This window comes from Dipodomys merriami, unplaced genomic scaffold (genome assembly GCF_024711535.1).
Source record: "Dipodomys merriami isolate MVZ:Mamm:240054 unplaced genomic scaffold, mDipMer1.0.p SCAF_70, whole genome shotgun sequence".
NCBI lineage: Eukaryota > Metazoa > Chordata > Mammalia > Rodentia > Heteromyidae > Dipodomys > Dipodomys merriami.
The window spans coordinates 5,457,677-5,474,258 of NW_027206291.1; the positions used below are offsets into that span (position 1 = coordinate 5,457,677).

The following is a 16,582-nucleotide window of genomic DNA, read 5'->3' on the forward strand; positions in this document are numbered from 1 at the left end:
TAGGCTCACAGATCCTTCCTTGCCAAGCTCTGGCCAGGCTGAGACCTGAGAATTGTGGTTCAAAGCCAGCCTGGACAGGAAGGTCTGTGAAATACAGGTAGAAGGTACACAGGTAATGCAAGGATGTGGGCACTAAGCCTAGAACCTGGGTTCTCCAAACATTTATCTCTGTGTATTAAATGAGCTCCTCCTAGGTGCACATGCCTGGTTGGGCCCCCAGCTGTGCAAATCACTAGTGGCCACTGAGAGCACCTTAAGACCAAGAAGCTTCATGGGTTCTTGTCTGGTGTATGTCCCACCCTGAAGGTAGTTAGTTGGTCAGAGTCCTGCCTGAAGGAAATGTTGAGGTGACTGAAGCCATGAGGCTGGACCCAAGTGGGAATTGGGGTGGGCCCACAGAAAATATCCCCCTGAGAGTGGGGATCTCAGAGGAAGATCCCCTTCATCGCCTCCTTCCACACCCAGCTCTAGGGTTCCTCCTCCACCAGAGTCATCCTTCCCACCAGCCTCGTCAGTGTTTGCTTACCCTTCAGATTGTACTTCATACTTTCTAGTCCATCCAGGCTGGGTCCCGTGCCTCTTTGATATACTCCCTATCTCTGGGATGTCCCCCATCCTGGCTCTGGTCACTTTTCTACTCTACTTCTCTCTCGGTCTGGCTCATCTGCTGAACCTCAAATCTCCCCAGAGCTATGACTCATCTGTGTCCCCAGGGCCTGGTAGGATAGGCAGGGCCTGGCTCTGGGCCAGCTCTGGTCCTCTGGGGGTCCAAAGCCAGCCAGTGCCCATTTCCCAAATAAGGACACGTGAGGCTGGGGTGACTGGTGCTCAGGCAGAGGAAAGGAGGAGAGGTGGGGATACACAAAAGATCCACTGAGGGGGACCTGGGGTTGGAAAAGCTGCTCAGATGGTCAGAAGCCCTCCCCCACAAAAAAAGTTTATTTGGGGACAGAAATACCATGTTGTTTCCTCCTACTCCATTCTCAATAACCAGACACACCATTATCCAGAAACCTGAGTGTTTCTCCAGCAGTGGCAATGGGGCTCATTGGGGACAGCAGGCCACCAGAGGCAGGCAAAGAAAGGGGGGGAGGGGGAAGGGAGCGAGGGGCACAAAGTGTGCTGTGGGAGGGGCCAAGGAGGAAGGCGTTGCTGAAAGGAGGGAAGCCAAACCACGAGGCAGGGCATAGGATGGCCTTGCAGAGAAAAGACAGACCATCCTAGGGATGGGGAGTGGCTCAAAAGGCGTGGCCAGGAAGGTGGAGCTAGTCTCTATCAGAGTGGGGTGGAGCTGGCCTTCCCGCAGGGATAGGGCCAACTCAGAAGGCAGGCCTGTTGGGGAGGGGGCGTGGCCCGGAAAGGCGGGGCCTAGTCTAATTTCAGAGTCGGGCAGGGCTGAAGCCTGTCCTGGGGGTGGGACCAAGTTAGGAGGCTGGCTTGGTGGGGAAGGCAGGGCGGCGTCTGGGTGCTCTAGAGAATGTCACTTTGCTTTGCAGAGAACTGGAGTGTCTGGGTGGGACTAGAGTAGAACACGGGACCTAGTGAGGTTAGGACAGCGGGGAGATCAGGCTCGGGAAAGGAGCAGGGGGGTATGTGGGGCCTATCAGAGATTTGAAGAGGGAGGCAGGGATGGGATCAGGCCCCAGGGACAAGGCCAAGCCCAGGGGTGGGGGCCTGGGAGAAGGTGAGGCCTAAGGAAATCTTAGAGAGGATCGCGGTTCCAAACCAGTCCAGGCAGAAAAGTCTGGGAGAAACATCTCCAATTCACCACCAGAAGAGGAGCTGTGGCTCAAAGTGGTAAAGCACTAGCCTTGAGCAGAAGAGCTCATGGACAGTGCCCAGGCCCTGACTTCAAGCCTAACAACCGACCAAAAAAACTTACACAACTGTTAAACATATATTTCAGGGGCTGAGAATGTGGCTCAGTGGTAGAGTGCTTGCCTAGCATGCATGAAGCCTCAGGTTCAATTCCTCAGTACCACATAAAGAGAAAAAGCTGGAAGTGACACTGGCTCAAAGTGGTAGAGCGCTAGCCTTGAGCAAAAAGAAGCTCAAGGACAGTACCCAGGCCCACAGTTCAAGCCAAGTGCTGAGAGCCTTTAAGAGAGTTCTTAGCCAGTCACTGGTGGTTCATACCTGTTATCCTATTTAGGAAGCTGAGTTTTTTTGTTTTGTAAGTTGTGGGGATTGAACTCCGCCTGGGCGCTGTCCCTCAGCTCTTCAGCTCAAGGCGAACGCTCTACCACTTGAGCCACAGTGCCACTTCCAGTTTTCTGAATGGTTTATTGGAGAGAAGAGTCTCACAGACTTTCCTTTCCTGTCCGGACCGGCTTTGAACCCTGATCCTCAGATCTCCTGAGTAGCTAAGATTACAGGTATGAGCTATCGGCACCCAGCCTTTCTTTCTTCCAATCTTTTTCCTTCCTTCCTTCCTTCCTTCCTTCCTACCTTCCTTCCTTCCTTCCTTCCTTCCTTCCTTCCTTCCTTCCTTCCTTCCTTCCTTCCTTCTCCCTTTCTCTTTTCTATCGTGGCACTTTCCCTGAGCTTTTTTGCCCCTAGCTAGCACTCTACCACTTAAGCCACTTGATTTTTTTGGGGGGGTGGGGAGCCGGCCGTGGGGCTTTAACTCTGGGCCTGAGCGCTGTCCCTTAGCTCTTCAGCTCAAGGCTAGCGCTCTACCACTTGAGCCACAGTGCCACTTCCAGCTTTTCTTTTTGCTTATGTGGTGCTGAGGAATCGAACCCAGTGCCTCATGCATGCAAGGCAAGCGCTCTACCACTGAGCCACCTTCCCAGCCCTTGATATTTTTTTTTTGGTCTGTGTGTGACTAATTGGAAATAAGAGTCTCATAGACTGTTTTGCCTGGGGTGCTGTCTAACCATGATCCTTATATCTCAGCCTCCTGAGTGGCTAGGTATGCCCAGCAAGACTGAGATTTTTGAGGATCACAGTTCAAAGCCAGCCTGGGCAGATAAATCCCAAGAGACTCACCTCCAAATAGCAAAAGGTCAGAAGTGATGTGGCTCAAATGGTAGAGTACCAGCTATGAGTAGAAAAAGCTAAGGGACAGTGCTCAAACATTGAGTTCAAGTCCCAGTGCATACACACACAAAGTTCTGGTGAGGCTGGGCGCTGGTGGTTCACGCCTGTAATCCTAGCTACTCAGGAGGCTGAGATCTGAGGATCGAGGTGGAGGAATCAGATTCTCCTCCCCTATACTAGGGGTGGCAGGGGAGGGAGAAATCACAGAAGGGTCATGTCCCAATAGTAGCATAAGTATAGGTGTGCGAAGGCCCTTCAAGTGTGGAGACTGGTTTAGCAAATCGAAAAAAAGGAGAAAAATTCCTTAAGGCTGGATAACCTATTTTGTTGGGCTACCAGCTGCCTTGTGGCTTAGCTCCTGAGCTGCCCAACTGCCCACCACCTCCCAGAGACTCTGTGTGTTCTGAGAGCAAAAGCAGGCACTACATGGAAACACACAGCGAACAGGTCTTCTGTGAATACATCGGCACCATTTATTCAGAAAATGCCTCTTACAGAAGGTTGGGGGGGGGGGGGAGATAGGTAACTTGGTCATAAGAACAGCCCCTGAGGGTGGGATGGCCTGATTCAGTCAATGACACCGCCCCTCCCCCCAGGGGGCTGTGCATCCTCCAGAGCTCTGGAGAGATTCTAGACCTGGGCTTGGAAAGGAAAACCATTTTCCTCTGCAGCCAGAGGTCAGGAAGTTTCAGGGAGTGGCCTTGACCCTGGCCCGTGGGGCCTTCAGCAGAAGCCTGAACCACCAGGCTGGGCAGAGAGCCTCTTCAGGCAAGACTTTGCTTCTTGTAGCTGTGTACTCAAGCATCCTGACCTGGGGTCTCCCACCTGGACACTGGGATGGAGGGGCCATGGCATCTCCTGGTCCATGAGGCTCTTCAGCTCTTGAAATAAGTCAACTCAGGCCTACTTGCCACTGGGCCTCCTAGCTAACTCTATAAAGCGAGCATATGGACACATGGAGGCTCTTTCAGCATAGTCAGATGGAGCTCTATGCACACAATCACTGCATTTCCTTTCCTGCCTTAGCTTTGAGCCCCTACCCTTAGACCACAGCAGGCAGTGGCCCTCCTGGTAGCCACCTTTGCACCTGTTCTGCATAGCTGGATCCACAAAGCACAAGATAGTGAGAAGCCAGCTCGAACTTCACCCAGTCCTGGAGACATAGCTTGGTCCCTCAGGATAGAGCAGGCTGTAGTCCCAGGCCATCCAGATATCCTGGCTGTTTCAAATGCAGTCTCCGGAGCAAGGGTGGTATGCCAGAGGCCACAGCTGGTTTTAGTGATGGTGAGCCATAGCCATTTCTCATTCCTCTTCCTGGCCACAAGAACAGGGGTGTGCAGAGGCTTCAAATGGCCCCAAGAGCACCACAAACTGCAAAAATCTAAAATCCATACAAACATTTATTCTGTCCCTGCCTAGGGAAGGGATACAAAGAGCCCGCAGAAAGTGGGGAGGAAGGGGAGGCTCTGTGGAAGACAGTCCAGTGGCCCTGGGCCTGGGGGGGGGGGGGGGGGCACATCTGGAAGGCAAGACCCTGGGGCTGGCAGGGCTGGCTTGGTTCTCCGAGGTCACCAAGTTCAGGTGGGCTGAGGAAGGTTCTGGAAGCTGCCTTCCCCAAGGCAGGCCCAGCCCAGGCAGGCACCTAGGCCCACAGGGCCAGACCTTGAGGCCCCTGGCCCATGGCTTGGGTCTGGCTCAGGCCCACCCCTTCCCCTAGCAGGAAGGTGGGGCCAGGGCCAGGATCCTCCCACAAGGGAAAGGAAGTGTGCAAGTCAACAGGTTTAAATTAAAAATTAATAAAAATAACAATACAAAATAAAAAGACAACTCCTGTCTCAAACAAGCCCGCCCGCCCTCCCCCCCCACATATATCAAGTACAAAGGGGCTGAGAGGCGGAGATAGGGACCTGGCTCAGAGCTGTCCTGGTCAGCAGCAGCTCCACCAGGCCTAGGGGCACAGAGGTGGGGACAGGTGCGGGCTGGTGGGGTTGAGCTCCTGGTTGGTCTTGCCTTGGCTGTTGCGACACCATCTCATCCCTGCTCCTGCGTTCTGTTCTTGTGAGGTGCACAGGGTTAGCTCTCAGATTTATTGCACTGTTTTGGAAGAGGCCTGGGGCTAAGGACAAGCCGGGGCTGCAGGAGAGGCAGGTGGGCAGGCGGGCAGGTGGGTGGGCAGGTGGCGGGGTGGCAGGTGGTGGGAGTCATCGCTTGGTCTTGGCGTCTTCACGGATCTTCCAGATCACGAGGTGCATGCAGGCGCTGGCATCCTCGCTGGAGCTGTGCCCATCCACTGCGGGGCAAACACAGTTACCAGCTGCCCCACCCTGGAGAATGGGCTGAGGTGGCTGCTACTCACCATTGTCCTGGATGATCTGTCTGAGGTAGTCAGCCATGAGGTTCCGAAGGGAGCGCTTGTAGGGCAGGCCCAGACGGTGGGGAAACAGCACGGACGTGTCTACCACAGTGCTGTGGATGACCTAGGGCACATAGGAAGGAGGGAGGACAGTCAGGCTACATGTGGGCAAACAGCCTTTTTATCTGCAGGGCCTGGGGTCACTCAAGCATCCATGGGACCCTGTATGGCTCAAAACAGGTACCTTCAAGGCTAGCAAGTCACTCTCTAGGCTGTGTCCGATGAGGATGGTGTCAGCACTGAACATGCTCAGCAGGACGGCCTGCACATCCCGCAGGGTGATGCTTGTGTCCATGAGGTCGGCCTCCGTCACCCCTGAGAACCTAGTGGGAGGGCCAAGATGGTGATGTTGGGCTGGGTGAGCACAGTGGGGGTGGGCAGCCCTGTTGGGAGGGCCAGCCAGGGGCCCCACCCGAGCGCACCTGGTGTTGTAGTCGACGATCTCATTGTCAGGCTTGACGAAGGTGTCATATACCACTTGCATCTCCGTATCCACAACTGTGACACGGGTCAGCTCCAGGCCGTAGGTGGTGTAGGACTGAGGACAAAGGACAGGTGGTGTCCCACAAAGCCAGCACTGCTCTGCAGAGCTGGGTAGAGCTGAGGGAGGACCCACTGCAGATAGGAAACTGAAGCCAGGAACACTGGGGCTGGGAATACTGGGGGCTCCTTGTCCAGGCCAGCTCTGTTCTCAAGAGCCCACAGAGGATCCTGCATGTACCTCCACACTCCACGGTGGCTGTGCACATGCACACTAGACCTGGCCCTGCTGACCAAGCCTGGATTCATGTGGTAACAAGGTCTCTGTCAGCCAGGAGGACTCACCATCTCGCAGTCAAGGGCGAAGATGCCTGCATGAGCATCTTCCGTGAGCTCCTTCTCGAAAGTCCTCACGAAGCCCTCAAGGTTCTCCTTCCGGCCATCCTGCACATGTTGCTGGAGGTAGGGAGGGACCTCAGAAACAGTCAGAATGGCCAGGGTGGCCAACTTACTCTCATCAGCCACCTCCCAGCCCATTCATGTACCAGAGCCTCAGGGGGTTCCAATCCCCACTCCAGCCTTAAAGTTGCTCAGTTCCAAACCAGGACAGGGAGCTTGCCAAGGAGATGCATTCAGTAAAGGGTTTCTGGGGCTCAGAGGCCCATGAGGACTTGGGAAAAGCTTAGCCTAGGACCCGAGGTGCCCTTGACCCCAGGCAGCAAAGGGAAATGAGGAGTCAGGGTAGGGCAGGACTCAGGCTAGCACTTACCTTTGCAACCTGACAGCCAGTGGAGCCAACAGCCGCTGAGCAGCACATATACTGCGTCTCCCAGCCTCCAGCCACTGACAGAGAGAGGGGACAGGGTTCTGGGAGGCTGTCCTGAACCCCTCTGCTGCTCACCACCCAGCCAGCCTTGCTTGAGGTAGGGCAGGGCTTCCCACCATACCCTCTGCCTTGGAGTGGGAGCCAGGCAAGACCAAGGCAGGGCTGTATGGAGAAGTGTCCACCCACAGAGAGTCAGGGCTGGATTATTTCCAGATCTAGATTGCAGACAGCTAGCAGGCTGCTGGCTGAGTTCTTTGTTCCTGTGGGTTCCCACGAGCCTCCTACACAGAGGCAGGCCAAGGGCAGGTGCAGGGCAGAGGGTCAGGGTCCTGCAGACCACCAACACCTCCACATTGCTACAGAAAAGCATTACTCTCATGAAGAACAAGACAAAAATAAATAAAGAACAAGACAAGGAAAATGGAGCTGGTGGGCCCCGTGGCCCTCTGCGGGACACGACCACCATGAGGCCTGGTGGTGGCAGGGCCCTGAGCCTCACCTCGGTTGCGGCGGAGCCGCCCCCAGTGGTAGTGGCACTCCTCATCTCGCACACAGCGGCCGGAGGAGGACACAAGGTACTCAGTGCCACAGCGGCAGCAGACTCTGCAGGAGGCTGTTCAAGAAGAGGAATACAGGGGCATAGGGAACAGGTTGAAAGCTGGTACTCGGCAGCCACTGAACTCCACAATTCCATGTACCCATCCCTAGATCTCCCCAGCTGGGGGCCGGGCCCAGACTCACAGTCCTTGGGCTTCTTCTCCTCCGCTGTGAAGATAACCGCACCACCAGGGCGCTCAGGGTGGGGGAAGGGGTAGCCATTCTCCTTGAGCTGCTCCTGGGTGAGCAGGTACTCCCTGAGGCGGCGGTACAGGGCAGACCCTGCGGACAAGGGTTGAGGAAGGTGTAGGGCAGGCAGCGAGCACCTGAGTGGGAGTGAGAGGCTGGAGCTTCAGGGAGCTCAGAAAAGCATCTCACCTTTCAGATCTTCCACCCTCGGGCTACTAGGACGGCTTAGGGAGAAGCTGGTCTTGGCAGCCAACTTGCCCCCCAGCACCACCTCATGTGACACAAGCCTCCGGCCACTGGCTTCTACAGGGAAATGGACAAAGAGAAGTCAGGGGAAGACAGGTGCTAATGGCTCACACCTGTAATCCTAGCTACTCAGAAAGTTGAGATCTGAGGATCCTAGTATGAAGCCAGTCTGGATAGGAAAGGCTATGGGCCTCAAACCAAAAGTGGTGCTGTGGCTCTCAAAGTGGGAGAGAGCTAGCCTTGAGTCAAAAAAAAAAAAAAAGGGGGGGGGCTGGGAAGGTGGCTCAGTGGTAGAGCGCATGCCTTGCATGCCAGAGGCCCTGGGTTCGATTCCTCATGACCACATAAGCAAAAAGAAAAAAGCCGGAAGTGGCGTTGTGGCTCAAGTGGTAGAGCGCTAGCCTTGAGCTGAAGAGCTGAGGGACAGCGCTCAGGCCCAGAGTTCAGGCCCCATGACCGAACCCCCCCCCAAAAAAAAAAAAAAAAACCCTCAGAGACAGCACCTAAGCTCTAAGTTCAAGCCCCACAGCTGACAAGAATAAAAGGGATTAGCTACATATGAGTCCCATACATGTGTACCCTGGCCTTATTCCCCCCAAAACCTGGTCACTCTGCTAATGCTTCCAGGGCTCTCATGTCCTGAGACAGTGTCCCTTTGCCCATGGGCTGCCACCAGAAGCAGGAAGCATGCATGGTTCCATGTGCCCTGTCAGGGCCATCACCCCAGGATGGCAAGCAGCCCCTCCCCACCTGAGCTGCCAGGCCCCCCACTGGTGAGGTTGTGCCCTCTAGAAGGCAGGCAGGACAGGGAAGGCTGCAACTAGCTGAGCATGTAATCTAATGGCTTTCGAGGGCTTTGTGCTGCCTGTCCTGTGCAGGCCACCCAAGCCCCTCTGGCAAGCCGGTGAGCTAATGGAGGCGGCGGGGCCAGGCAGCAGGGGAGGTGAGAGTGAGATCGCGGAGGCGCCGTGATTGCTTAATGCACCCTCTTGAGAGGCAGTAATGAAATGTCTTAACCCCCTTCTTTCTTCCTCCCCAGAGCTTAATGCACAGAGCACAGCCCCGGCACCACAGCCTCTCCCTTTGAAGAGGACGAGGAACTCCATTAGCAGGGGGCCCTCGGCTGGGAGGCCCCATTTGCAAAGGAGGGCGGTTAATAGCAAGAAAAGGCTACTCCCAGGGCACAAGCCATTTCTACCTCAGTCGGCAGCTACATACAGAGCTAGGCATGGGCTCAGGCTGCATGCCTTACTCAGGCTCGTCAGCAACGGGGATATCCTAGCTCACAGCAGCCCCACGGGACACAACATTTTGGCCCTTGACTCACTGCTGAGACCAGGCACAGTGTTGGGAACCAGGCCCCTCAATTTCTTCAGGGTGTTCACAGCGATGTTCAGGTAGATGTTCTTGCTGGGGCTGCGGTCATAAGCCACCTTCTCCTCATTCAGCGCCTGGAGGAAACACAGTGCTCAGTCCCTGCATGACCAGGTCCAGCAAGGTCTGGATCCCAAAAGGAGGGCCTGGGCTGGAGGAGAGGACGGGGAGCTGGGAGCGTGGAGCCAGGGAGACACCCACCTTCTCTATAGCCTCCTGGTTGGATGAGCAGAACTTCAAGCACTCCTCGATGAACAGATTCAGGTAGCGCTGGCGGATGACTGTGGGGACCTTGCCCCCAAACTCTTTTGGGATAATGGGTTTCTTTAGACTCTGGAAGAAACAAACCATCACAGGATGGGTGAGGTATGCAGACCCACAGCAAGATGCAAACCACACACATCCCTGCTGGAGATAGGATGGGTGCTGCCCGCAAAGGTTCTCCATTGATATCTGAGGCAGATGCAAAGCATCCCCAACAGGGAAAACTGAGGATGGACACTCCTACATTTGGCTCAGACTTCTATAAACCAGAAGTGCTCTGAAAATAAGTCTGAGCTGGGCACCAGTGGCTCACGCCTGTAATCCTAGCTACTCAGGAGACTGAGATCTGAAGATTGTGGTTCAAAGCCAGGCCAGGTAGGAACGTCCTGGAGACTCTAATCTCTAATTAATCACCAAAACAAGGTGGAAGAGGAGCTCAAGGATAGCACCCGGACCCTGAGATCAAGCACCAGTATTCTCTCACACCCACACACAACTGGGGTGTGTGGCTCCAGTAGCCAAGAGCTTCCCTGGCAAGTACAAGGCCCTGGGTTCAAGCCTTGTTCAAGCCTTTGTTTTGCAAAACAAAAAGCACTCACATATACAAACCCTCCCCAGAGGAAATCAAGACCGGAAGGAACAGGCAGCTCACTCTTATCTAGGGTGCTGTGGGGCAGGACTAAGGGAAGAGCCCGGAGGCTGGATGAGGGGAGTAGCAGTGGCAGGTGCTAGGTACCTGTAGAGACGGGCTATGAGCGATGCGTTTGGGAGTGATGGTAGTGGTGGTCTTGGACGCCATCCCTGACAGCGTGCGTGTCTTCAGTGGCTGGCTGCCTGACTCAAGGCCATTGGGAGCCTGGCTGCTACTGGCCGTAAGGGTCCTCTTGGCACCTGTAGGGGCTGTCGGGGGACAGGGGACATGAGTGCAGGAAGAAAGAATGCCCATCACCGAGCTGCGGAGCACCAAGAAGCTGCGGTCGTTGAGTGTGAGCAGCACGTGCATCTCTGAGTGCAGCGGGAGCGGCCGGGGCATGGAGCTCGCGCTGTGAAATGACATTAGGCTCTATCTGTCTTCTGGTAAGTCCATGGGGACAGGGCAACAACTCTCAACTGCAGAGGCCGGCTCAGGCAACGTTGCCTTCAGAGTGGTCTGGTAAGTGGCAGGGGACGTGCTGGGCTTCTGCCACATGTTCTGGCCCCTGACTCTGAGGCATTGACGTCTGAGGAGGAGGCCCTGGCTCCTGGGCAAAAGACCAGAAGGTCTGGGACACCCTGGACTAGTCATTGTGACAACCTGCCCACCTACTACAACCTCTGTGTTCTACCTGTCACTCTAATGAGGTCATAAAGCAATCCCCGCCTCCGAGGGAGGAGATGGTGGGTGAGGCTGTTTCCCCAGAATGTGTCTGTATCAGAGGGTATAGACACATTCTTCCCAGCTCTGAACCTGGGATGAGGCTGACAAAGGGTTTGATCACGTGGGTGGGGACACTGGCTCCCAGTTTGCGGGGGACGAGGATCTGGGTAGGGCAACTTCTTCCCAAAGTCTTGTCCTGGAAGGGACTCAAGAGCCAGGACCACAGCATCTACCAGCTAGCATTTACCTATCATACTCAGGGGAGAGCAACAAAGAGAGGGAGTCAGCAAGGCAATCTCTCCAGCTCAGGGAAGCTACAGCCTAGCGAAAGTCATTGACAACACTGCCCCCAGGTGGCAAGAAACTGCGGAGCCACTCAGGTGAGGGAAGCAGAGGGGAGAGGCAGGATGGAAGAGAGCTCTGTATAAAGACTGAGCCTCTAGACAGAGCCCCAGGAGCTCAGCACCAGGCTAGGAGGAGGCAGTTGAGCTGTGGACACAGTGAAGACCTCAGGGAACTGGCCAGATGTGTGGTGGCCCATGCTGTCAGCTCACTGGTCATACCTAGGCTAGGCCAGTCACCCAGTTATACTGGCCTCCAACACCCTAAAGGGTCTAAGGGGAAAAAACAAGGAGGAAAGGCCACCGCGAGACATTGTAGCCCAAACACTGATCCTAGTGAAGATTTTTACCACCACTTTTACACACAGGCAAACTGGGGCCCAGATCTTAAGATCATGAAGTGGTGCCGGAAGACTGGCCCAGCAACCATGGAGTTCTGCCTCTCCCTGTACCCAACAAGGTCTCCCCCCCCCAGCAGCAGGCGCTGGGACTCACCTGTAGCCAAGCGAGGGTTGGGGATGTGAGCAATTCTCCTCTTCTCCCCGGGGGCTGAGATGTGCACAGAGGGCTTCTCAGCTGGCCTTGGAACAGCCTGCAGCAAGCTGGCAGACTCCCTCTGCGCCTGCTGGGCCCGGCGGTAGCAGACTTCCTGGGCAGTTGGTGGCCGAGACGGGGGAACCACAGGACCCCTCTTTGGGGGCTCCGCCTGGACAATGACAGGTCCTGAGCCTGGTTGTCTGGAGTAGCCAGAATAAGCAGCCCAGGGAGGCTGAATGCAGAGGTTCCAGAGTGGAGAGAACTGTCCAGCCTCTGCTTGAGTTTTGGGATGCCTAGGCAGAAGCCAATACAAAGCCCCAGCCCTAGCTCCACCCAAACGAAAAGCATCTGAGATCTGCTCTCCACCCTGGGGGCTCTTTTGGGGGCTCGGGCCAAGCTCTGAAGGCTGATAGGGCCATAGATGGGGGCAGAATCTGAGTCCTGAATTAGAGGACTGCTTCATCCTTCTTCCAGAACCCCTGGTGCTACCTCTCAGGAAGCTGACTGGAACCCCTAACCTTTCTCTGTCCTAAGCTCTCTGTGATTTTTGTCACCTATACTACATTAGAGGAAGCCAAAGTTCAGAAAGGTTGAGCAACTTGGCAAAGATCACACAGCTTACTGAGGTTTGCCTCCCTCTTTCTTGCTCTAAGCCCATTTCCAGGCCTGGGGACAATCTGAAGATAGGACATCGGCAAGATGTACTTCTAGGCACCACAGTTGAAAAGAACACCCCCATATACACAAGTGGGGTACCCAGGAACCTGGCTTCTGTAGGAAAGTCCAGATAGATTGGACCTGCATAACCCAACAGATTTCCACTTCTGCCAACAGGCCCCATGCTGGACCCAAATCTGGCCCCTTACCTCCTTGCCTTGCTTGGAAAGGTGGGAGATCCTCCTCTTCTGCCCTGGGAACAGAGTGGTCAGGCCCGCATGCCCTTTCTCCTCACCCTTCTCGTCCTTGGGGAGCTGAAACACACGTCTGCTCCTCAATACCAGCTCCTCTACCAGCCTCACCTGGCACACAGCTCCTGACTGCATGAAATCGCCTCTGGCCAGTAAGGAACAGAACTTTACAAAGCCTAAGACTTCAGGCCAGTCCTGCTGAAGACAGAGCCTCAGCACCTTGCAGCTAGAGGCCCCAGCTCTAACCCCCAGCCTAGGCCACCCCCCCAGGCCAATGGAGCAGTAAATGCTGCAAGGGAACACAGCCCCACCATGGCTGTGCCCTGCCTAGCACAAGGCAGTGGCTCAGAGTTGAGTGCTGGAGAGAACAAGCTGAGTCTGGCTTTGCTGGATAGGGCGAGCTCCCTCTTGTGGCCACTGCTGGGCCACTGGACAAGGAACAAACCCGCATGGGTCAAGGCTAGCCATAGAGAGCCAGGCTTCCTTAATACTGGAAGAGAGGGAGGAGACAGAAGTCCCCAGAAGTAGGGGTGAGGCCAGAAAAGAGGAGAGAGGGGCTGGGGGAAAGAGGAGAGAGGAGAGAGAGAAGGATAGAGAAGGGGAGGGCGGCAAGAAGGGCTACAGGACAGGAATGCGAGGAGGCAGGGCACTCCTTTGCCAGTCAGTTTGACACGCCAGTTGGAATGCTGCCACAAGAACCCTCATGGGCAGCCTGTAAGCCAGGGGCATCTTTCTGGACAGGGCCTAGGGAACAGCAGGTGACTACTGAGGGTTCCTGAACGATAAACGAGTTAAAAGGCCAGCTTCTACCTGTTGCTGAGGTTCGAGTCATCTGGAGTCGGCTGCAGAACGATGTCGGCCTTTTCAAGGCCCTTGCCACAGCCGGCCTGACCAGGGGCCTATCCGTGATGCCTGGCACCCCTCACCTGCCGGGCCAGCCGGCCCTTGTCCTCCGTCTTCACACTGGTAGACTCGTTGAAAATCCGCAGGCACTCCTCCATGGGATCCGAATCGAAGTCAACCTCCTTCTCCAGAGCTGAGTAGTCCTCTGTGTCCTCCCCAGCCCCCGCAGACGAGAGGGAAAAAGGGGAGGGTGGTGCGGGGGATGGGGGTGGAGAGGCCTTGAGCCGCTTGGACAGCTGCCCCTCAGGGAGGCCCAGGCTGGAGTCTGAGTCTGAGTCTGAGCTGAGGCTGGGAAGGGAGGGGGGCCAGACCCGTGGTGCACCAGCCCCCACATCCTCATCCTCGCTCTCATCCCCAAAGAGGTCAGCATGGCTCAGGGCCCGCTTCTTCAGCTTGGGGGCGTCCTGAGAGGTACCCTCATCCAGTGAGCGGGCCTTGCGCTCCACCAGCTTCCCAGACAGTGGCTTGCCACCATCCTTCCTGTCCAGCTGGCGGGAGCTGGGACGAGAGTCCTGGGACCGGGGACCCTCACTAGTAGGACGGCCAGGCCCCCCTTTCCCTGAGCTGGCCACCAGAGTGGCTGAAGATGGCTTTTTCTTGGTCCCTTCAGGTGGCTCAGCTGTGCCCCGGGAACTCCTGGACTGCGGGCTCTTCTTGTGGGGACAGGGCTTGTCTCCAGACCGCCTTCGGTCCTTGTCCTTTCTCTTGTCTTTCTTCCGGGTGTTGTCCTTGTGGTTGAGGGTTGGTGGGGTCCCACTCTTCTTCTTCTTAGGTTTGCCTTCCTTGGGGCCGCCCAGATCCTGGGGGACCCTGGTTGGTGAGTTTGGCTTCAATGGGGATGTCCTATCTGGGCCCTTTGTAGGCTGCCCAAGGTCCCCCACATCGTACTGCACAGCCATCTCCTTGGTCTCCCGCAGGCTGCCCTCCTCCGGCTCCTGGCCTTCTTTGGAGGCTGGTTTCCCAGAGGCCTTGGTGGGACTGGCCTCAGCCTTGGGGGGGCTGGCCACATCATCTTCTGAGTCCGAAAACCTAGCATCACAGCAACTGAAGGGGTCACAGGGCTTCTTGAGAGCTGGTGTGTAGGGCTCACTGCCACGGGAGCCCCTAGGCCGTTTGGGGGCCCTCTTGTCCCTAGAACTGGCTCTGCTAAGGTGCCGGGCCGAGTAGTTGGAGAGTGGGTCATATTCCAGGTCCGTGGATGGCTTGGAGTTATCTACTACATACTTGCCACTGGGCACAGGACGGCTGTACCGCCGAGGCTGGCTGACGGCCTTGGGGACATACTCCAGGGCACTGCTGCACCCCCCTGCCTTGCCCTGACCCCGTTCCAGAGATGTTAGTGAGTACCTGCTGCCTGGCTCAGCCGGGGTGGCCAGTGGGGTTGGCTGGTAGCTAGCATCAGGGGTCAGCAGGCCATGGCTGCCAGGGGTGTAACTGAAGGCCAGTGGAAAGGCATCCTCATCAAGGCCCACGCTGGGGCTGTTATTGGGGCCACGGGGCGCGAGGGCAGAGGGTGCGCCATGCTCACGGGTGGTCTCCAGGAGTTCCTGATAGCGCCGCTGCTCCAGCTCCACCTCAGTGCGCACAGCCTCTATGGCCTGGTTGACCAGCTCCAGCTCCAGCATGTCCGAATGGGGTTCATCACCCTGGCCCAGTGTACCGTTCTCCCTCTGTGCTGGGGGCTTGGGCAGCTCAGGATTGTACGGGTCATATCCAAGCCCTGGGAAGGAAGAAGATAGGAGTGTAGGTGAGTAGGCAAAATGAACAAGCGCTCTCACCAGTTGTGAGAGCTCTCATCAGGGAAAGGAAAAGAACCAGCTGTCCAGAACCTACTGTGTGCCAGGCTCCCACCTGGGCCCCCAGGAAATGCTCTGTTTTGCCCTGTGCACAGAGGGTGAGATGGCCACTGGGTGGGTATATGGCTGTCACAAAGGGGTAAGAGGTAGCAGCAGGGTCCTAGTAACACTCAACATCTACAAGGGTCCCAGGGGACTTCCTAGGATTCCATGAGCCATGCCACAATGAGGTGAGGAGAATGTAAGAAGTAACTGCCCACCTGGGCATCAGTGGCTCATACCTATAATCCTAGCTACTTAGGAGACTGAAATATGAGGATCCTAGTTCAAAGCCAGCCCAGGCAGAAAAGTCCATGAGGCTCTTATCTCCAATTAGTTCCCCAAAAGTTGGCAGTGGGGCAAAACACTAAGAGACAGTACACAAAGACATGTGTTCCAGCCCCAATACTAGCACACAAAAAAGGAAAAGACAAGGGTAGGGGGAAAAAAAACAACTAGATGTCTAAATGTTTACCTATAACCCCAGCTACTCAGGAGGATCACAAAGCTTACTCGGACATAGCTGTCAAAGACCTTGTCCCAACAACAAAATACAGACTGTAGACATGGCTCAAATGGCGGAGCACTTGCATTTACCCTTAGACTTGGAATTCCCAAGACCCACAGACACACTGCCTGAATAAAGGGAAAGTAAGAACAAGGCAGTTGAAGTAGTAACCTGGAGAAACACAATAAAACATAACCTAAAAATCTAAATGCAGATTAACTGGGGTTAAAGACGGCACAAGTACCCCTTGTCCACCTGCAAGCTACCCTGTTGTATGAGAAACCAGAGCAGGGGAGACATCATATGCAATATAGTACATTCTCTTTGTGAACACAAATAAACCAGTGATCAGTACAAGTGTCCATGTGACATTAGCAGTCCTGGAGGGTGGGGAGGCCTTTCTAGACACAAAACAATTGTCTTCAGAGGGACTCACAGTGCTGATGGGCATGTCCAGGCTGATAAGGGGAGGAGTGAGGATGGCAGTGAAGGCATGTAGCAAAACTTGAGATAGTAGTGGGGACCCTGCCCCAGCTTCTGCCCCAGCTCTGCACTGGAATGTGTATATTCCCTGTGCACTTATCAAGAGTATTGTTTCTTGTTTACAAAATCCCTGAGCTGTTGATGCCAGTCTACCGGCAGGATCCCATAAACACTCCCACAAGAAGCTGGGCAGCTGAGAACCTATGTGTTGAGACTTCACTGGACCACTGTTGGGAGCAGTACAAGTGGAGGCCCCTCAAGTTGGACCAGTCCTCTGGA

The 16,582-nt window shown here is 55.5% G+C and overlaps 1 protein-coding gene across 2 annotated transcripts in view; it reads right to left on the reverse strand.

Annotated features, from left to right (window-relative positions):
- Positions 1-3,543: 3,543 nt before the first annotated feature.
- The window catches only part of Rexo1 (RNA exonuclease 1 homolog), a 32,664-nt gene continuing 19,625 nt past the window's right edge, over positions 3,544-16,582 (reverse strand). The window contains exons 2-16 of one of the 2 annotated variants that reach the window (XM_070008623.1): positions 13,501-15,197; positions 12,533-12,637; positions 11,625-11,835; positions 10,168-10,331; positions 9,369-9,500; positions 9,121-9,244; positions 7,737-7,850; positions 7,503-7,640; positions 7,261-7,374; positions 6,705-6,778; positions 6,281-6,391; positions 5,878-5,993; positions 5,640-5,778; positions 5,399-5,519; positions 3,544-5,332 (exon numbers count right to left, since the gene is read on the reverse strand). In XM_070008623.1, the coding sequence (XP_069864724.1) occupies positions 5,244-5,332; positions 5,399-5,519; positions 5,640-5,778; positions 5,878-5,993; positions 6,281-6,391; positions 6,705-6,778; positions 7,261-7,374; positions 7,503-7,640; positions 7,737-7,850; positions 9,121-9,244; positions 9,369-9,500; positions 10,168-10,331; positions 11,625-11,835; positions 12,533-12,637; positions 13,501-15,197 (3,449 nt within the window). In that variant the 3' untranslated portion in view covers positions 3,544-5,243. Of the gene's footprint in view, positions 5,333-5,398; positions 5,520-5,639; positions 5,779-5,877; positions 5,994-6,280; positions 6,392-6,704; positions 6,779-6,799; positions 7,043-7,260; positions 7,375-7,502; positions 7,641-7,736; positions 7,851-9,120; positions 9,245-9,368; positions 9,501-10,167; positions 10,332-11,624; positions 11,836-12,532; positions 12,638-13,500; positions 15,198-16,582 lie in introns of those variants that run through there. The other variant, XM_070008624.1, reaches the window with a different exon arrangement.